Below are 22,066 nucleotides of genomic sequence, written 5' to 3'. Positions count from 1 at the left end.
TTCCCACAACATGAAGAAGGTTGGAGGAAGGTATGACATTCGTGTCGTTTTTTTAGCCCCCTGCAAGCTCAAGATGGTTTGCTGCCTACTGAGCAAAGGGTGCCAAAAGAAAGCGCGATTCCAACCAGTGCAAGAAAAATCATCGGTGCCAGTTTTTATTATTAATATTCATTATTTATTGATACTCCAGGCCAATAAACTGGCCCTAGCAGGAAGTGTTGTACAGTAATAAGTGAGACAATGCAAAACAACAATAAACACTAACGAAAAATAATGCTGGGTGTAGCAGTGTTACTCAATCAATACATTCTGGCACCAGCACAATAACTAACAAAGCATGAAGAGCGACACATGTGAAATAACAAACAGGCGGGCAATTTTTACTCAAAACAACAGAACTGTTTTTGAGGGGAAAAAAAGGGATCACAGAGTGAAGAAGTTAGGCAAACATAGTAGATTGTGAACACTGCTTTTGTTTCAGTTAGTTTATGGAAGAAAGATGCCAGCTCTTCTGCGAAGTTTTGTGACTGCAGTACCTCGAGAGGTATAGAATTCCATTCGTGTATAGTAAGCGGAAAGAAACTATTAATATGGGATTTTGTTTTAGAAAATATTGGCGTAAGTGAAAGGTTATGTCTGTGTCTTGCCTGGCGTGAACTTAGAGGTTTTACGCAGTGAGGCCGCTGAAGTGCGCTTTTTCCATTTATAATGTTATGTAAAAATGGGAGACGACTTACCTGACGCCTGTTTTATAGTATACTGATTTTATTTGCAAGCATTATTAAAGACGGGGAATCCTCTCTTTCATATTTACTAAAGATGAATCTGATAGCCTTCCTTTGAACACGCTAGAAATTCATTATATTCTTTTTAGTATGAGGATCCCATGCACTGCTGCATACTCCAATTTCGAACGGAAAAATGGGTTGTATGCTAATATTTTGGAATTTACAGGGGCGTTTCTAAGTTTCCTTTTCAGGAACCACAACTTGCGCAACGCTGCTGAACATGTAATGGAAATATAGTTTGACCAAGCGAGTTTATTATTGAATGTGACACCCAAATACTTGTATTTTTCAACCTCAGATAATATTGTGTTGTTAAGTACAGAAGAAAATACACTAGGTTCTTTTTTCCGTGTGACTCCTAGCAAAACTGTTTTGTTTACATTGATTTCCATGCACCAAAGTTCACACCAATCACGGATAGCATTAACTGATTTTTGTAAGTAATTGCTGTCTTTCCTGGAAATAATTTTTATAAAAATGACACAATCATCCGCAAATAAATTAGCATGCACACCATCAGGAATTACGTCGACTATATCATTAATATAGATCATAAATAAAAGTGGTCCTGTGCTGTTCCGAGTCCAGTTTGAATTTCCCGCCCGGGCGCCAGCCTCATCTGCGAACAATGGACTTCTCTCCTCCCCGCTCTTTCTCTTCCTTCTCCCCGTGCGCCTTCCCTCTCGCCCGCGTGCTTTATCCCTCTTTACACCTCCCTCCGGAGGTGTCATGTTACCTAACTCGTGACTCTTTTGTTCCTTCTACCGCGCTGCACGACTGTGGCAGCACCGCATTTTTACAAGTTGTAAATGCCTGGATACATGTTCGATTTTCCTTGTGTTTGCGACCTGTCATCTATCTGAGGAGTGGCCGCAGCCCCAACGCGTGCCACGGAATCAGAATAGTAAAAACGCGATGATCGTCGAGTCGGTGTCTCGCGCACCCTTCGAAAGCACCTAGGCTCCGCTGGCTGGCTCCGCTCTTCAGAAGTTCCGTTTTCACATCGCAGCCACGGACGACATAGCGTCACAGGACCGCAAGTCGCCCGCTGCTCAAGTGAGTCCGGACCAGCCTCATTTTGCATGCTCTGAGAACACAGCAAGCTATGTGCAGTCACGGCATTCGTCGCGCTCAGCTCCTTCGAAGCGTTCGGCCGTGTCGACAACGCCAAGCATGCTGGCCGCCAGAGCAAGAGCGGAGGCCGCGGCGGCGCGAGTACAGGCTTCTCTCAAGAGGAAAGAAGCCGCGGTGAAACTGGAAAAGGCCAGACTGGAAGAACAAGAGAAAAGTGCGGCTGCGGCAATCGAACGCCACAAAGCCGAGCTAGACACAGAGTTACAAGTCATGCAGTTGGAAAGAGAGGCGGCCGCCGCGGAAGCGCAAGCGGACGTCCTGGAGGCTGCCGTAGATCAGCACGGCCGGGAGCATCACATCTGTCGGACTGTCTCCGAGGCATCCGAAGACCGCGCTCAACGTACCTTTGACTACGTGCTTGACCAGGCTCACGTGCGCATCGGCTCGCGCCAGCAATCGCAGCAGCATGACGGCAGGGAGCATTACGTCTTTCAGAATGCCAATGAAGCACCTGAAGACCGCGCTCCATGCACACCAAGCACTCGCAACCAAGGCATCACGCAGAACATTGCTAGTCAGCAGGGAGATGAAGCTAACGCCCCTGAACTGACCGCCATGGCAAAGTATCTGATTCGGCGCGACCTTGTGAGTACCTCGCTTACGAAGTTCGACGACTGCCCTGAAAACTACCGGTCGTGGAAATCTACGCTCAAGGGGATGACTCAAACTCTCGAAGTCACGGCAAGCGAGGAACTTGACCTTCTCGTGAAATGGCTTGGGACCGAATCGTCAACCTACGCGAAGAGGCTGCTTTCCGTGGACGTCGACAGCCCAGAGGCTGGGTTAAAGGTAGTTTGGGAAAGACTTGAGGAATGTTATGGTCGCCCAGAAAATATAGAAGAGGCAATCTTTCGAAGAATTTCGAACTTCCCCACACTGACCGACAAAGACACCCAGAAATTGAGAGAGCTGGGAGACCTCCTTCTTGAAGTTGAGGCAGCAAAATGTGACCCTCACCTGACTGGGTTCTCCTATCTGGACACCGCAAGAGGGGTAAACCCCATTGTAGAAAAGCTGCCCCAGCGCTTGCAGGACATGTGAATCGCGAAAGGCTTCAAGTACAAACAGAATCATCAGGTCGCCTTTCCCCCTTTCTCGTTCTTTGCCAGCTTTATCAGGGACCAAGCGAAACCGAGAAACGATCCTAGCTTCAAACTCAGCTCCGCAAGCGGCACCCCTTCAAGGCTCACAAGAGTAGACAGATGGGCAACGGATGGAAGCCCGAGAAGAGCACCCATCTCAGTGCAAATGACGGACGTGGAAGCAAGCACTGACCATCCGCCCTCAAACGCAATAAAGTGGCATGATGCAACCAAGTATTGTCCTCTGCACAGGAACCCTCACCCCCTCCGGAAGTGTCGCGCATTCAGGGAAAAGCCGCTGGATGAACGAAAATGTTTGCTGAAAAATTTTGGGATATGCTACAGGTGCTGCGCTTCGACAGACCACTTTGCAAGAGACTGCAAAACAGTTCTCAAATGTGACGATTGTGGTAGCGATCGGCATGCCACGGCGCTTCATGCTGGAAATGTCAGCCACAAGCCTCCTGTAGCTCAGAACGATGTTGAAGGTGCAATTATAGACAAGGATTTTGCACTTGAGGTGTCTTCCAAGTGCACAGAGGTTTGCGGTCAAAACAACGGTATAAATCCTGCTCCAAGATCTGCTTGGTTAAAGTAAGTCATCCGACTCAGCCTCACAAGACTGCAAAAATGTATGCCATCTTAGACGACCAGAGTAACAGGTCCCTTGCAAGAACAGAGTTCTTCGACATATTCGGACTCAATGGTCACAGTTCCCCCTACACACTAAGGACATGTGCTGGAACTACGGAGGCAAAAGGAAGAAGAGCGTCTCGCTTTCTCATAGAAGACATACATCGCTCCGTGAAGCTTCCGTTGCCAACGCTTATCGAATGCAACGAAATGCCTAACAACAGAACCAAGATTCCAACACCTGAAGTGGCATTGCATCACCCTCATCTCAGAGCTGTTGCTAAATTCATTCCTTGTTTGGACCCGGAGGCCAAGATTCTACTTCTCCTCGGGAGAGACATCCTCAGAATACACAAGGTTCGACAACAGCGCAACGGACCGGCTGATGCTCCATTTGCTCAGAAACTGGATCTGGGATGGGTCATCGTAGGAAATGTCTGCATATGTCGAAGTCGCACACCGGACTGTGTCAGCAACCTCATAACAAACGTCGTCGAAAATGGACGTCCCTCCCTTTTCGAGCCATGTGAGAACCATTTCTTGGTAAAAGAGAAACTCACTGTCATGGAGGGGTCGACACACTGCTTCCAACCAGCTCAGCACGCTGCTAGGAAACACAGCTATGACGATGGGATCGCTGAAACGCTGTTCCAGACAACGGATGATGACAACAGACCTTCACTTTCTGTAGAGGACAGGAAGTTCTTGAAGCTGATGAACGACGAGTTCTCGAAGGACGAATCCAACAGTTGGATAGCGCCTCTCCCCTTTCGTTCTCCAAGGCCATGGCTTCCGAATAACAAGTGTATGGCCGAGTCGCGGCTCACAGCTGTCGTACGGACCTTGAAGAGAAAGCCAAAACTTAGGGAACAATTCACGAGCTTCATGGACAAGATGTTCAAGAACGGCCATGCCGACGAAGCTCCACCGGTTCAAGAAGGAGAACAGTGTTGGTACCTCCCCATCTTTGGTGTTTGCCACCCACGAAAACCCGGCGAAACACGAGTTGTGTTCTACTCCGGTGCACAGTTCAAAGGCGTGTCTTTAAACAGTGTGCTGCTTACCGGTCCAGACTTGAACAACAGCCTGCTCGGAGTGCTCATCCGATTCCGGAAGGAACCCGTGGCCATAACTGTGGACATAAAGCACATGTTCTACTGCTTCCTGGTACGAGACGACCTCCGAAATTATCTGAGATTTCTGTGGTTCCGCAACAACAGCATCTACAGTGACGTGGTGGAGTATCGAATGAAGGTACAGGTGCGGCCAGAATAATACGGAGCACGCGGAAGGTGGCCAAGCTGGCAGAAACTGCATCTAAGCGCCACCTATCAGCACAACAAAGACACTCCTGGCTATCCGCGCGCAGCGAGAGTGCCTGCCGCCGAGCCCCCCTTTTTGCTGCAACCCTGCCGTTATCACTGTTCGAAAGATGCTGAGCTGGTTCGGGCAACACCGCCAGGTGCTGTCTTCATCCAGGCGTTCTCACTTCAACCTCGGTGGCCGCGCGGACTGAATGGCCGAGATAACACGTAATGCCAAAACGGCCGTCTTGCGCCCGTTTACAGCGCGCGCCGCTCCTCGATGCGAGAAACGGGGCAACGAAGCGCATGGCGCTGTCAGCACAGTATCAGTCGATCATAGAGCAAGGGATTGCATGCTATATGCTGTGATGTTGATAGGCCTGCGGAAACAGTGGGTCCGCGCTACCGGCGCCATCTCGCCGCGTCCAAATTAAGATACTTCCTGTCGCCGCTGCTAGGCAGCGCGCACAAGCACGTTTCCGCTGCTCCGCGACCGTTCCTGTGCTCCGTATTATTGTGGCCGCACCTGTACATGTGTTTGGAAATAGTCCTTCACTAGCAGTTGCAACCTATGGGCTGCGGAGAACAGCGCGAGAAGGAGAGAAAGAATTTGGCAGCGACGTCAGGCAGTTTATTGAGAGGGATTTCTATGTGGACGATGGGTTGAAGTCTCTCTCTACAGACAAGGAAGCCATCAGCCTGATACGCCGCACACAACAGATGTTGGCAACGTCAAACCTCAAGCTCCACAAAATAGCCTCTAACTGCCCTACAGTGTTGGAAGGATTTCCAGAAAAAGACCGTGCCACGGATTTGAAGGATCTTGACTTGTGCAATGGCACGCCGCCAATCCAACGCAATCTGGGAGTTTCTTGGAACCTGAAGAAGGATGTCTTCACATTTACGACTCCAATCCAAGAGAAGCCATTCACTCGACGCGGTGTCTTGTCAGTGGTGAATAGCCTGTACGACCCACTTGGGTTTGTTGATCCAGTCATCGTTCAAGGGAAGTCCCTCCTCCGAGAGCTGGTCGTTGGGACATGCGACTTGGACTATCCACTTCCTGAAGACAAGAGGGCCGCGTGGGAGACGTGAAAAGACTCCTTGCAATTGCTCGAGCAGCTGGACATACCTCGCACTTATTCCCCTGCCTCACTCACTACCGCACAGCGCAAGGAACTGCACATATTCTCCGACCCATCAACCAAGGCTGTGGCTGCAGTGGCTTAACTCAGAGTGACATATCCAGATGGTGCGTGTCATGTTGGCTTCGTCATAGGAAAGGCTAAGCTAGCACCACATCCGGAACACACCATCCCAAGGCTTGAACTGTGCGGCGTGGTGTTGGCAGTGGAGCTAGCAGAGCTCGTCAGTCGTGAAATAGATATGGAGCTTCATGCTGTAAATTTCTACACTGACAGCAAGGTGGTCCTAGGTTACATACATAATGAGACTCGGAGGTTTTATGTGTATGTCAGTAACAGGGTCGAACGCATCAGGAGCTCTACACGGCCAGAGCAATGGCACTACGTTCCTTCAGACGTGAACCCTGCGGACCTCGGAACAAGGTCAGTGCCAGCAGCCCAAATGGCAGGATCGGCCTGGCTGACAGGCCCTGAGTTTTTGTATCATCAAGAACACTGCTCGCGGGTATTGAAGGGCAAGTTCGACTTGGTCGATGCTGATTCCGACACGGAGGTGCGGCCCCAGGAAGATGTTCTCGCAACCAGTGTAGACGTGCAAGAACTCGGCAGCAGGCGGTTCGAGCGCTTCTCGAGTTGGATTAAGCTGACTCGCGCAGTTGCAATGCTCGTGCGGCTGGTGAGCAAATTTCGGGGCACCTCTCACAACGTGTCAAACTGCCCGCATAACAGCTCATCTCGACAACTAGGGCCTTCTACAGAACACCTAGCGCGAGCGAAGGCAGTCATTATTCTGTCTGTCCAGAAAGAAGCCTTTTCAGAACAGTTGAAAAGCTTGCAACGAGGAAAGCGACTTCCGAAGTCAAGCCCTCTGTGGAGGCTGTACCCATGGGTTGATTCCGACGGTCTTTTGAGAATTGGTGGCCGACTAGACAGAGCAAAGCATTTCGACCAGCAAGAGCGGAAGCCCATCATCATGCCAGGACGGCACCACGTCACCACCCTGATTGTGCGGCATTACCACGAGCTGGTAAAACATCAAGGCCGCCATTTCACTGAGGGAGCAGTCAGGGCAGCTGGGTTCTGGATCGTCGGAGCTAAGCGTAGCATCGCCTGATACATACACAGTTGTGTTACGTGTTGCAAGCTCAGAGGAAGGCAGCTGCAGCAGAAGATGGCAGACCTGCCTGCAGAAAGGCTAAGCACCGAGCCGCCTTTCACTTATGTCGGACTAGATGTATTTGGCCCGTGGCAAGTCGCTTGTCGTCGTACCAGAGGCGGTGAAGCCAACAGCAAAAGGTGGGCCGTGCTCTTCACTTGCATGAGTATCCGCGCTGTTCACATCGAAGTGATCGAGAGCATGGACACCTCAAGTTTTATTAATGCTCTCCGGAGATTCTTCGCCATAAGGGCCCGGCAAAGCAGCTGAGGTCCGATTGCGGTACGAACTATGTTGGAGCGTGCTCAGAACTAAAACTGGACACCAGTGGCCCAGACCACGAGAAGCTAGGAACATTCCTGTCAGACCAAGGATGCACTTGGGTATTCAACCCCCCTCATGCTTCTCACATGGGAGGAGTGTGGGAAAGAATGATAGGAGTCACACGACGAATTTTGGACTCCATGCTTCTTGAGAGTTCCTCTCGCCGCCTTACTCACGAAGTCTTGGTAACCTTCTTGGCGGAAGTCTCGGGGGTCATAAATTCCCGACCCCTCGTTCCTGTCTCAACGGACCCCGAGTGCTGGGAAGTGCTGACTCCTTCAACACTCCTGACCCAGAAAGTCGGCGGCAACACAGTGCCACCAGCCTTCGGCGAAAAGAATGTGTTTCGGCGACAGTGGCGGCAGGTTCAGTGGCTGGCCGACGCCTTTTGGTGCCGTTGGCGACGCGGGTTCCTTAGCACCCTGCAGAGTCGTCGGAAGTGGCAGGGGACAACTCTGAATCTCAAGGCAGGTGACCTCGTGCTCCTAAGAGACAGCCAGATTCATCGCAACGAGTGGCCCATGGGACTCATTGTGAACGCCATCGCGAGTGCGGACGGCAGGGTGCGAAAGGTCGAGATCAAGACGGCGACACGGGGAGTGATTAAGACCTTTCTCCGTCCTGTGACTGAGACAGTCCTGCTTATTCCGTGCGAGGACTGAACACATCACATAGTGGTTAGATGTATAACCAGACGGGGAGGAGGAGGAGGTAAACTTTATTAGAGAAGAGGTCTTAGGCGCGGATTGGGGTCATGTTCCCCTCCCCGCGGTGGGCTCCTCTTCTAGGCCGGACGCCAGGTGGCCGACCGACGATAACGTTCGGCGACCTCTTGGACTCGCTCTGTGGCTCGGAGTTGAACCTCCGGGTCCGAGCTGAGCAGCGCGGCCTCCCACTGAGATTGGGTAGAGAGCTGCAGACTGTGCGATGGCTTGTCTTGACTACATGAGTATAGGATGTGCGGTGTGTCTGCCTTTTGGTGCCCACAGAGAGAACAGACGGGGCTGTACTGCTCCGGGAACCATATGGAGTACATGTATGGATTAAAGAAAGTGTCTGTTTGGAGCTGCCGCCAACTGACTTGTTGTGTTTTACTGAGGGATTTATCTGGTTCTGGGAAGATCTGTCTTTCTTTCTTGAAGTGGGTAGTAATTTTTTTGTAGGTTGTCATTCGCTCCTTGGCCGACCTGAGCTCGGGGTAGCGCACCTCCCGGTTAACGACGAATCCTCGGGCAAATTGGTGCGCCGCCTCGTTTCCAGGATGGTCCGAGTGGGCGGGGACCCAGATCAATGTTATCTGGCGGGTATTGGAGATTTTTCGTAAGATTTTGATGGCTGCTGAGTGGGCCCTTCCTTTTGCAAAATTTCGAATTGCTGTTTTCGAGTCACTTATGATGTATTTGGCAGTGGTGGAGGTAATGGCTATAGCTATGGCAGCTTCTTCGGCCTCCTCCGGAAATTTTGTTTTATCTATTGTCGCCGATGCAAGGGGAGAACCTCGATGATCGACAACTGCCAGAGAAAAGGCGTCTCTGTCCGCATGTTCTGCCACGTCCACGTGCGCCGTGTCTTTCTGAACTGAAAATCTTTCGTGAAGTTTTTGTGACTGTGACTGAGACAGTCCTGCTTATTCCGTGCGAGGACTGAACACATCACATAGTGGTTATATGTATAACCACACGGGGAGTGTGCTGTTCCGAGTCCAGTTTGAATTTCCCGCCCGGGCGCCAGCCTCATCTGCGAACACTGGACTTCTCTCCTCCCCGCTCTTTCTCTTCCTTCTCCCCGTGCGCCTTCCCTGTCGCCCGCGTGCTTTATCCCTCTTTACACCTCCCTCCGGAGGTGTCATGTTACCTAACTCGTGACTCTTTTGTTCCTTCTACCGCGCTGCACGACTGTGGCAGCACCGCATTTTTACAAGTTGTAAATGCCTGGATAAATGTTCGATTTTCCTTGTGTTTGCGACCTGTCATCTATCTGAGGAGTGGCCGCAGCCCCAACGCGTGCCACGGAATCAGAATAGGTCCTAATACGCTGCCTTGCGGTACACCAGAAGGTACCTGACGGATATTGGAAGTACAGCCTTTGTCAAAAGTTTAGAGCCCAAGGGGTTTGCTTCTGAACACTATTGTGGCGCTCCTGTAGGACTCATGGAAGTCCTACGCATCGGAGGGAGCAGGACCAAAATTCGTCTTACCTTCAGGAGATTTGGGATGCCGAGGACGCAGTACGAGCAAAGCAATGGGGCCCAGAAGCAAACCCCGTGGGCTCTAAACTTTTGACAAAGGCTGTACATTTGTATATTTCAACGAATTGCTGTCTGTGACAAAGATAGGCCTGGATCCATGTTATAACAATTGTAGGAAGACCAATGCGCTCCAGTTTTTGAAGTAATTTTCCATGGGGAGCCTTATCGAATGCTTAACTAAAATCAAACTTTTCTGAACTGATTTACGAAATCTTGTCGTGCTGCCGGTCCTACATAGGTCAAACTGGCTGCTGTTTTAATGAGCGCTCTCTAGCACATCAGCGATTCATGCGCGCCAGCATGGGCAGTAATCTTCCCCACAGTGCAAAAGTTGCGTAAGCAATAGCGGCATGCCTCTTCTGGAAGGGACAAAATTCCTATCGAAGGCAAAGACAAAAACAGACAGCGAAGTAATCGAGCTTTTCTACATAGCAAAAGGGGTCACAACTGCGTCTGCACACCCACTTTGTCATTTTCGAGGAAGAGATGGAATATCTGGATGCGCACGTCCGGACTATCTATCGTGCTTAATGCACACGTGACATTGCTACTATCTTGTATTAGTCGCTGCCTCGTGCCCGGTTCATTTGAATTTGTTTCTTGTTTCTGTCATGTTAGGACCCTTATAAGTCCCCTTGTTTCACGCACTAAAACTAGTTGGAAGTCTGTGCTTGGTGTGTTCCTGTTCGTGCCTCTTCTTGTTGGCCTGTCTTCTTCGCGCAGTTTTATTATGATTGGTTCTAATAGCCAACTACTTCAACTTCATGCCTTACTTGAGTGCGGTATGTCCAACATAAAAAGTTGGAGGCAAAAAGCCAACATCGCAAGCAACTCTGAACACCTCCACCAAGACGGGTGCCAAGCAAGGCGAAAACGTTTAGCAGAATTCGCTACTCCAGCCATCCGATCCATCTGAATTTCTGCCCCTTCAGATCAGAAATAGCCATGTTGACTTCGTGCGAGAAAAAGGGGACCCTTAATTATACCTCCAAATTTGTTTAAATAGCAGAACTAGGGTCCTTAAGCGCACGTAGCACCGATCGGTCCTCATCAGTTCAAAACACAGTTGAAATCACCAATGCGCAGAACGTTGTCCAACGACATAAAGAAAACCCATCTTTCTCGTTGGGTGCCAGGTGCATTCACACAGATCACACGCCACTCTTCACCTGAAATACCAAGCTAGCAGCATATAAGGCGCCTCTCATCGTCTATGCTATGCGGTAGGTCGGAAATATGCAATCTGTTGTGGAGGAAATGTAAACATCCTTCAAAGAAGCCTTTAGAGTTGCTGACTAATATATTGTAGTTATGCAAAAATAGATGGAGAGCAAATTACGACTCCTCGTCAGAAGACAATTTAGTTTTCTGGATGGTAACTGCACTGGCGCTCCACCTCTGCAAGAGGTGCTTAAGTTGATATTTGCGCCTTCGATTTCGCGTACCTCTCACGTTGAGGGTAGGGACCTCAAATGCTGCAACCGCCGCCATTTCTACCCCTTGCTTTACTAAACTTCATTCGCAGGTACAGGCCGAACTGCCTTAGATTTGGTGGCATTCAAGGCAATAGTCGCCCTCTTTTTCGGAACCGCGCCTTCTGTCACCTCAGTGTTAGATACCGTCTTCCTATCTCAACTGTCACACGGCGGGACGCTTCAGTCGTGCGCTGCTGCCCATGGAGGCATCCAATGCTGTAAAGGCCTCTGCCCATCAAGTCTGGAGAACCATGCCGCCCACAGCCCTGCTTCAGCCAACAGCTTAACCGACAGGCTGGAGGCTGACTCTTCCAACGGCATAGCGCTGCAATCCAACGACGCACCGTCCACAGCGCCTCGTGTGGAGCTTCCATCTGCTGAGGCACCTGCGCGACAAAATGCTCTTTCTCGGCAAGCACGGCGCGCAGCGCATCAATCTTACTCGGACCAGGGTCGCTTGGTTGGTTGGCCTCGAGGATAAGGAGGCTTTAGTGGCTTGAGCCCTGTGTCTTTGCTCTCTGACTAAGGGGCGGCACCAACTTTAAACCGTCGACCCCTGGAACCTCATTTCTATCGCCGCAATAAGGCGCGATAGAAATCTACTAGGGTATCACCACAGCCGACACACCTTTTGTTAAACTGCTCAACTTGTTGTTGTTGTTGCCTTATTGGCATGGCACATGTCTCGCGCTGTGCATTGGAGAGCGCCGTCTTCATCAACTTCCATCTGCTCCGTCCCGCGGCACTGCCTGCTCACCGTCATCTTCTGCGCAGCACCAATCAGTGCTTTCTCTGAGATTCAAATTCAGTAAAGATTATCTGTAATTTTTTTTGTCTGCGCATCCTTCCGCGGCCTTTTTGCGATCGCAGTCTGCGAAAGCCAGTTGTAGGGTGCTTTAATGAGCTGCCGCCACGCGCCATTTCCGACTTGTGTGGCCCGTCGTCCACCGCACGTGTACGTTTACCCGCCGTTGTGTCTCAGTGCCTAGGGCGCAGTCTACTGAGCCGCAGTACCCGGGTACGACCGAAGCTGCCCAGTTTCAGTGCAGGCGCCAAGGTGGTGTGCCATTTGTGGAACGCGATGTCGGTGGACGTTAAATATCCCCAGGTGGTCGAAATCATTCCGGAGCCCTTAAATACGGCACCTCCCTCCCTTTACTCTTTCACTCCCAGAGGCTTCCCTTCTTTTTCGGTGAGGTTGTGGCGTCCGCAGCGAAGTGCGACAGCTACAGCGCCTTTCATTTCCTGATATTAAGCCAGACATTTCCCGATCCGTCGCCAATCTCACGGTAATAGCGATTAGTGGTCACCTTACCATTATCTGCTCATTCCTCCATAAATGCATACAGAAAACTTGGGTCGCTGGCGGAAAGATTTTTAAATATTTTTCTTTCGCCGATGGTTGCGGATTATGCTGCCAGACAACCGTCAGCAAAGCCAGAAAGAGGAAGAAGACGAATAGTTTCTGAGAAAAATAATTGTATGGAGTTGAGGTCTTTTAAGAGTCACCTCAAACCAAGACAATGAGGTCTTTTAATAGTCACCTCAAACCAAGACAATCGATGGCCCTTATCGGCAAAACATCGAAATTGAGGAGACGGCTATTGCAGCAGGCGACGGCAACGAGAGGGTAGGTGCACGTGGGTGTAAAGTCTGCAGGGCTGAGCTAGCTGGTGCTGGAGCGAGAAGGTTAATTACCCGAATGCGAGAGAGCCATTTCTCCTGCGGAAGACGTTCTAAGCTCTACATTATAACCCCGCTGTTTGTGGTCCTGAGTAATGATTCATGAGATGCAGTGACTTCCTTCAGAAATCTATAGCACAAGCCATAAATGCGAGCAGCAAAGTGAACGGTGCGTGGCGGCCACCACGTAGGTAGGACTACCTTCATCATCATCATCAGCCTTACTACACCCACTGCAGGGCAAAGGCCTCTCCCATGTCTCTCCAATTAACCCTGTCCTTTGCTAGTTGCCGCCACTGTATCTCCGCAAACTTCTTAATCTCATCCGCCCACCTAACTTTCTGCCGTCCCCTGCTACGTTTGCTTTCTCTTGGAATCCACTCCGTTACCCTTAAGGACCAGCGGTTATCTTGCCTTCGCATTACATGCCCTGCCCACCCCACTTCTTCCTCTTGATTTCAACTAGGATGCCATTAACCCGCGTTTGTTCCCTCACCCACTCCGCCCTCTTCCGATCTCTTAACGTTACACCTATCATTTTCCTTTCCATAGCTCGCTGCGTTGTTCTTAATTTAAGCTGAACCCTCTTTGTTAGCCTCCACGTTTCTGCCCCATAGGTGAGTACCGGTAGGATACAGCCGTTATATACTTTTCTCTTCATGGATATTGGTAAGCTACCATTCATGACCTGAGAGAACCTGCCATACGCGCTCCACCCCATTCTTATTCTTCTAGTTATTTCCCTCTCATGATCCGGATCTGCGGTCACTACCTGCCCTAAGTAGACATATTCTCTTACTACTTCTAGCACCTCGCTACCAATTGCGAACTGCTGCTCCCTTGCAAGGCTATTGAACATTACTTTGGTTTTCTGCATGTTAATTCTGAGCCCCACCGTTCTACTCTGCCTGTCTAGCTGATTGATCATGCTTTGCAGTTCTTGTCCTGAGTGGCTTAGCAAGGCAATGTCATCAGCGAATCGCAAATTACTCAGGTATTCTCCATTAACTCTTATCCCCAACTCTTCCCATTCCAGTCCCCGGAATACCTCCTGTAAGCAGGCAGTGAAGAGCATTGGCGAGATCGTGTCTCCCTGCCTGACACCTTTCCGTATTGGAATTTTATTGCTGACTTTATGGAGAACTATAGTAGCTGTGCAATCGTTACAAATATCTTCCAATATTTTCACATAGCACTCTTCCACACCCTGATTCCGCAATGCCTGCATGACAGCTGAGGTTTCCACCGAGTCGAATGCTTTCTCGTAGTCTATGAAGCTATATATAGGGGTTGGTTATATTCTGCGCATTTCTCTATCACCTGTTTGATAGTGTGAATGTGGTCTACTGTCGAGTATCCTTTACGAAAGGCTGCCTGATCATTTGGTTGACTAAAGTCCAAGGTTGTCCTGATTCTATTAGCGATTACCTTAGTAAATACCTTGTAGGCAACGGACAATAAGCTGATCGGTCTGTAATTCTTCAAGTCCTTGACGTCTCCTTTCTTATGAATTAAAATAATGTTAGCGTTCTTCCAAGCTTCTGGTACTCTCGAGGTCACAAGGCATTGCGTATACAGGGTGGCTAGTTTTTGTAGCACAATCTCTCCTCCGTCCTTCAGCAAATCTGCTGTTACCTGATCCCCACCAGCTGCTTTCCCTCTTTGCATTGCTCCTAAGGCTTTCTTTACTTCCTCCTTCGTTACTGGCGGGACGTCCTATTGCTGTGCTCGACTGCCTCCCTCAGTAACTTGGTGATTACATTCGCTACTGTATAGATTTGTGTAGAACTCTTCGGCTAATTCAACTATCTTATCCATATTGCTGATGACATTGCCCTGTTTGTCTTTTAGCGCATACATCTCGTTTTTACCTATGCCCAGTTTTGTCCTCACTGATTTTAGGCTACCCCCATTCCTTAGAGCCTGCTCGATTTTCTCCATGTTAAACTTTCTTATGTCGGCTACCTTGCGCTTATTTATTAACTTAGATAGCTCTGCTAGTTCTATCCTGTCTGTGGAGCTAGACGTCCTCATGCTTTGACGTTTCTTAATCAGATCTTTAGTCTCCTGAGATAGCTTGTTGGTATCCTGTCGAACCATCCTACCACCTACTTCTGCGGCGCACTGTGTAACGATAGCTGTAAGATTATCATTCATTGTTTCAACACTACGGTCGTCTTCTTCAGTTAAAGCGAAAAATCTGTTTTGCAGCGACATTCTGAATTCCTCTACCTTCCCTCTTAATGCTAACTCGTTAATAGCCTTTCGATTCACCAGTTCCCTCCGTTCCCTCTTCAAATCTAAGCTAATACGAGACCTTACCATTCTGTGGTCGCTGCAACGGACCTTACCGAGGACATCCACATCCTCTACGATGCCAGGGTGTGCACACAGTATGAAGTCTATTTCATTTTAGTCTCACCATTGGGGCTCTTCCACGTCCACTTCCTGTTTGCTCGTTTGCGGAAGAAGGTATTCATAATCCGTAAATTATTTCTATCTGCGAACTCTACTAATAACTCTCTCCTACTGTTCCTAGAACCTATGCCATAGTCACCTACCGCCTTGTCTCCAGCCTGCTTTTTACCTACCTTTGCATTAAAGTCGCCCATCAGTACAGTGTACTGTGATTTTACTTTGGTCATTGCCGATTCCACATCCTCATAGAAGCTTTCAACTATCTGGTCATCATGGCTTGATGTAGGCGCGTAGGCCTGCACCACCTTCAGCTTGTACCTCTTATTAAGCCTAATTACGATAGCTGCCACTCTCTCGTTAATACTGTAAAACTCCTCGATGTTGCCAGCTATATCCTGATTTATGAGAAATCCCACACCTAGTTCTCGCCTATCTGCTAATCCACGATAGCACAGTACATGCCCGCCCTTTAGTACTGTATACGCCTCATCTGTCCTCCTAACCTCACTAAGCCCTATGACATCCCATTTAATACTGGCTAATTCCTCCAGCAGCACTGCTAAGCTAGCCTCACTTGATAAGGTTCTTGCGTTAAACGTTGCTAGGTTCAGTTTCCAATGGCGGCCTGTCCGGAGCCAGAGATTCTTAGCACCCTCCGCTGCGTCACAGATCTGACCGCCGCCTTGGTCAGTTGCTCCGCAGCCGCTGGGGACTGAGGGCCGAGGGTTAATTGGTTTGTTCATAAAAGGTTGTGGCCATTTACTACACCAGGGTGGCCAAATCCTGTTCTGATGACTACCTTGGCGAGTGCTTAATAATCAGCTTTGCTCCCATAAGCCTTTGCGCCTGTAGCTTTCACGATGCGGCAGTGTTGTCAGAGGTGTCATCATATTTGAAATTCAGTCAATCTTAAATATTCAGCTCTGCTGCCAAACTTTTCCGTGCATTTTGATTTTCAGATAACCATGCATGCGTTGTGCTGCTCTTAAGGTAACTGTTCTTTAAAAATTATACTTCTAGTTCTCCCGCAGCAAGTATCAAGGATCTCATTTCTACCAGTTTTCGACGTTGTTGGTTTATGGACTATGAATTCCTGAAAGGGAAAGATGTTTTAACTTCAGATTTGCATCTGGCAAGTACCGGTTGAGGCTATTAGAAATGTGCATTTTCCTTCCAAGCCATGCATGTCATTATGATGGAGGCACAATCAGAGGTAACAGAATCTCCTAGCAGTTTTTTTCATATTGTGTTGAAACATTTTATGGAAAGTACAGAGTATCGTCATTCATAACTATGCCTTAATTTTCTTATCCGAGCTGGTACTCAAGGCACAGCTTCTAAATAACGTGATTGAGACATTTACATATACAGAATACTATTACTAAACTTTTCAAGGAAGCTGCCCAGCGAATGGCTGAAATCTTTAGAGATGACGGTTGTAATCGATACCAAGACTATAGATTATCGCAGGTTGCTGGTAATGGAGGTTATCACCGTCTTCAAGACTATCGGTCGATGTCACGGGCAGGGGCACCTTCTTTGAAAGGTATCGTCGCCGTTGCTCTTGAACTTCGACTGTATCAGCTTAACTGCTGTGATTACAGAGGGGCAGTTATGCTCAGCGGCTGTGTTTTGATTGGAGCGTTTTATTTAGTATGTCAACTGTTCGATAGAATAAACACTGAACCGTCTCTAACCGATTTTTTTTTCATTCGAAACCCAGAGTTTCGAAGCCTGCTCGACTTCTTCTTCAAGGATGAATGGGGCGGTGGCAAGCGTCTTGGTGGTATACTTGGTGATGCCGCATGGTGCGAAAGAAGGAAAGTAGTGTAATGAAGGGTGCGGTAGGGGGAGAGGACGCTGTCACTGAGGGTTAGGGATATAGGCCATACACAGCCCGGCAACGGCAGCCCGACAAAATCAAGGTCCCTGATAATCCCACATGTCTGAAACAATGAAGCTATCGGAGGGCCTCGTTAGGAAATTCTGTACGACGAACCTGAAATAAATCTTTCTTCACTTTCAGGGGCTCACCTCTAGGGTCGTTTTTCTACAGATAAAGAGCGGTCTATAACAACAAAGTTTTTCTATGAAAATGAGATTAATTGATATCGAGCCGTGTGTTAAAAAAAAACAGCAGTTTCACTATTGCAAGGGACTAATACCAAGTCGCGCGCGAAAAACACCGCCTGTTATCAGAGCGGAGGTGGTTGCAACTTCGTGGCACACCGATCGAAACTGTGCGTGCCTGTCTGCTGCCAACGTTACGTATGGCAATCTTCTATTGTTCACCTTAGTCAACCTACTGAATCTCATCGCCATCTTAACCGCATTACACAGCTGTAAAGAGCACTTCGTTTTTGCACACTTACATCACAAGCGTGGTTGGAAACAATACTGCCTTTTAATTCTTCAGCGACTCTTTGCAGGCAACTTATGTGACAGAATCAGGAACATGGCTAAACGGTTTCATTTCTGACCGGGCCATTCTCGCCACTGAAGCAGCTTTCACAAACTATAGTTGTGACAGGAGCTCCAGAAGAAGTGGCGGTGTCTATGTCGCTGTACGAAATGATATCTATGCTCTGGCAGTTCGTGTGTTTCATTGAAGCTCGTGTGTTTCATTGAAGCTTGTTATTGGTCACGTAATAGTGTAAAATGCAGAGCTAGTTGGTTGATAATGCACATAAGGTAGAACCGCGAAAGTGGACCCAGGACAAGGCAGAGCAGGGATAACACAACACCACAACTCTTTTTTTGACCTTCATTGATAATCGCCCAGAAATAGTAAGCAGGGGCCACATTTATAAGCTGTACATTTTCAGTTGTCTGATTTGCCTCATGTCGCTGCTCAGTCAGCGGTCACTCTGATATACCCGTGGCGTTCAAGCGTCTGTGGCAAGCGATTCGAGAGTGTAGCGGTTGGCGACGTGACCTTACCATTGGCTCAATTTGGACGCAAAATGCTGCCAATGGAAATGTGCATCGCAGTAATATGTCAACAGCAGGCGACTTCACCTGACCACTGGATGCCACTGCCTGCGATATGCAGCCAAAAGCAAGGTCCAGTCGCCACTCAACCAAAGGCGAAATTGCTTGCCCCAGACGCTTAAAAGCCGCAGTTATATGTGAGTGACCACTGACACAGGACCGAATAGACGCGAAATAAACAACGTAAAATCGACACCTTAAAGAACACGGCCCCAAACTTATATATTTTGCGGTGAAAACCACACGCAGGATACTCATCGCATTAGCGAACTTTATTTCTCATACTCCCCACATTCACCCGATTAAGAAGCGATAAGGCTAACGCCTTAACCTCATGTGGTCTCATAAATGCTCTCCTGAAGTTCCTTTCGATAACTCCTAGCGCTTTTCCTTCAAAAGAGAAATGGATGAACCACAAATCCACCTTCTTTGCATGCTTGCAGAGGAGGCACTCACCATCCAGCGGTGTTTTGTGTGTGCCTCCTGTGTATTGTTGTGCCACCGTTTTCGCTTGTTCCTCCTTCTCTGCATTCCTGTAATATTTGGTATTTTCTTTCGTCCACCAGATATAAAAGATACACTCGCATAAGAATTTTATTATACACTAGGTTCTTTTCGTGACCGTTTGAAAAACTCCAGAATAATAACATTTTGCGACTTTGTTTCCCTAACAACGACTGGATAAAGTTATTTATACCACCACGTGACGTACGAGGTAACTTCTTCAAGTTTTTATAGACTTTTCCTTAAATAAGCGGATCACAGAGTCCACACGGTTTATTGCTATCGCTGGTAATATTCTTGTTCTAGTCTTAACAAATTACTGCGAGGTATTTACTCATAGTCTTCACCTGAATGCCATTTCTGACAATAAATTCATCATTCATCATTAGTGAAATTATTACTTGCCTAAAAGCGGATAAGAAGTAAAAAGAGAATACGGTGCTGAAACTGAGCAGATTACATCAGCAATAGTTCGAAATAGTTTAAGTTCTCAAACCATTTCCTGAAAGGTTTTCATTACCTCTGTGTGAATTATAACTCGTCCCTCGCAATAACGACTTTAACAGACTCGTTTTTTTTTAATTTTTCCTTTATTTACCTTTATTGAGTCTAAGAAACAGTACACAAACAGTTGGTTGCACCCATAGCCTTTGCGGCCAGTGAGGGTCCAAATACAAGACAAGGACATTGCTGCAGACAGTGTAAACAAAAAGCTTCAAGATTAACACACACATATTGTAACAATTTGGTAAATTAAATAGATTGTTAGTTGCACCTCTTCTTTGTTTTATTGGTAATCTAAAAAAAACTAAGGGACAGGGGGTTGTTAGATTTTATTACATTGTTTGATATTTCAGCTATCTTCAGTTTATATGCCTTGATAGGGGTAAGATACGAAACTGCTGAAAGAGTGGCCTACTGGAGTATGTACTATTTGAATAAGTTATCATACGAATAGCTCGTTTTTGAAGGCGAGAAACAGGATCTAGGTATATTTTATATGTACCACCCCATGCTTCCAGGCAATAAGATAGCTCACTGCGCACAAAGGCGAAATACAGAATGCGTAAAATTGAAAGATCAAAGCAGTCCCTGGCCTTTAGTAAAACATAACAACCATAGGCTAATTTGGAGCAAATATTAATAATTTTGTTCTTTCCAGTGCATCTCAGACGCGAACAAGACCCCAAGATACTTGTATTGGGGCATCCTCAGCAGATTCATTTTGTCGATAGTTCGAGACATGTTCGTACCTCTAAATTTTCCCTGTTAAAAAGTAATGCAGTGTCATCGGCATATATTACGGCTTTTGAATATTTCAGCGTTGATGGAAGGTCATTAATATACAGGGAAAAGAATAGCGGCCCAAACATGGGGACCTGCGGCACACCTAGATTAATGCTTTGTGGTAGTGGGATTAAATTGTTCACGACAACATATTGTTTCCATACTGAAAAATAACTCTTAATTAGATCACAAATGTTTCCTCTGAAACCGCAGGCTTCCAATTTCTGTTGTAGTATTGTGTGATCAACCGTATCGAAAGCTTTTGATACGTCTAAATATACTACTACGTCCAGTTTGTTATTATGCAGTGCAGAATTTGCCAGTTATGAAAGAACAAGAACTGCGGATGACGTTGACCTTTGGGGCCTGAAGACGTGCTGATTATGACATATAATGTTATATTTATTTAGAAAATTTTGTATAGCTTTACAAAGCACCTTTTCAAAAATTGTATTAATTGCATTTAATACCGATATTGGTCTGTAGTTTCGCGGATCAGATCGCTCACCGCCTTTATAAATAGGTTCAACCTTTGCAACGTTCAGCTCGTCAGGATATATTCTATTTGCCAATGAATGGTTAAAGTTGTGTAGTAGATGGATTGCTAGTATATCAATGTTGTTTTTTATCAGTCTAAGAGGTATTGCATCAGGCCTGCCGCCTTTCCGGCTGAAAGGCTGCCCACTGCAGTGATTATTTCTTCTACGTCTATGACAGAGCAAAACTGTTGTTAACACGCTCCGGCATCTTCGCCGTAGGTGCGTCAGCATGAACCTGCGCGGCAACCGTAGGCCCAATAGAGTTACAATAGGTATTAAATGATTCTACACTGTCTTCGTCAACTGTCTCAGGAAGTGTTGCTGCACTGAATCGCAGGCCGATTGCGTCGTTCACTATGTCCCAAATTTTTTTTGTACTCCCATGCGCCTGTTTCACCAGTGATGAATAGTAATCCTTTCTTCTTTTTCTCATAAGAGATACAGACATGTTCCTGCAACGCTTAAACTGGGTTAGGTAGTAATCGTTTGACCTAAGCTGCTTCCATATGTGATACCATTTGTCCTTATCTTTTAACACGGCTAATATTTCAGTATTCATCCAAAGACACGTCGGTTATCTGTATTTATTAGTGTTCGGCAGAGAGCTCTGTTCAATGGCATTTTTAAGGATATCTAAAAAGTTCTTACACTCAGTATTGACGTTTTCATCTTATGCAATTGTGAAGTCGGCTTGTTCTAATGTTTCACGTAGTGCTACATAGTTTATCTTACTACGAATTTTACACTGTGTCAACTGCGCTTGTGGAGGCAGGTGTTTTTCTATTACAAGAAAAATAGGTGAATGGTTGGCTACCACCTCAACGCAGGTACCAGCCAGCACACCTGGGACAATATTACAGAGGGTGTGATCTATTAGAGTACTTGAAGTACTAGCCTTCACTTCTAGAGACATCGAATTTTCGATGGGCGGAGGGTGTTAATACTATCTCTGCTTTGCCAGAGCAAAGCAGCAACAAAATTCTCCCTCCCCCTTTGATCGCGTGTTGTTAACGTGATGCTTGGACATTCATGCGTAGCATGACGATGAGCCTGGATTTCAGGAATGACCACGCGCTATGACGTACGAACTTTGTCACATCCACTTTTTTTTAATTCTAGACGACACCGCTTCCGTGTGGAATCCTAGAGGCTTCTAACGTCTTCTTGGGCTATGCCACACATGCGGTAAAATTCCCGATATCATCAGTGAAGAATAATCCCACTTCTGCTCTAACAACAACACCATTACCACCTTCCTTTAAGAAGTTCGGAAACTTGCGCCCAGATTAGCAGCATTGGAGAAAAAGGTGATGTCAATAGACCTTGAATCAACTGAATATAACTCTTCCTTTACA

The 22,066-nt window shown here is 47.5% G+C and overlaps 2 protein-coding genes across 3 annotated transcripts in view; both read left to right on the top strand.

Moving 5' to 3' along the window:
• LOC149328407 (uncharacterized) overlaps positions 1–22,066 on the top strand; it is a 213,720-nt gene that overhangs the window by 5,177 nt on the left and 186,477 nt on the right. The window lies entirely within an intron of this gene.
• LOC149328410 (uncharacterized) lies at positions 4,202–4,912 on the top strand. Its single transcript, XM_089558989.1, has one exon. It carries the CDS (start codon positions 4,202–4,204, stop codon positions 4,910–4,912), a length of 711 nt encoding a protein of 236 aa, XP_089415115.1.

Source organism: Amblyomma mixtum, chromosome 9 (assembly GCF_055824585.1).
Source record: "Amblyomma mixtum isolate Tamu chromosome 9, ASM5582458v1, whole genome shotgun sequence".
Classification (NCBI taxonomy): Eukaryota; Metazoa; Arthropoda; class Arachnida; order Ixodida; family Ixodidae; genus Amblyomma; species Amblyomma mixtum.
This window is presented reverse-complemented; position numbering and strand designations above follow the sequence as displayed.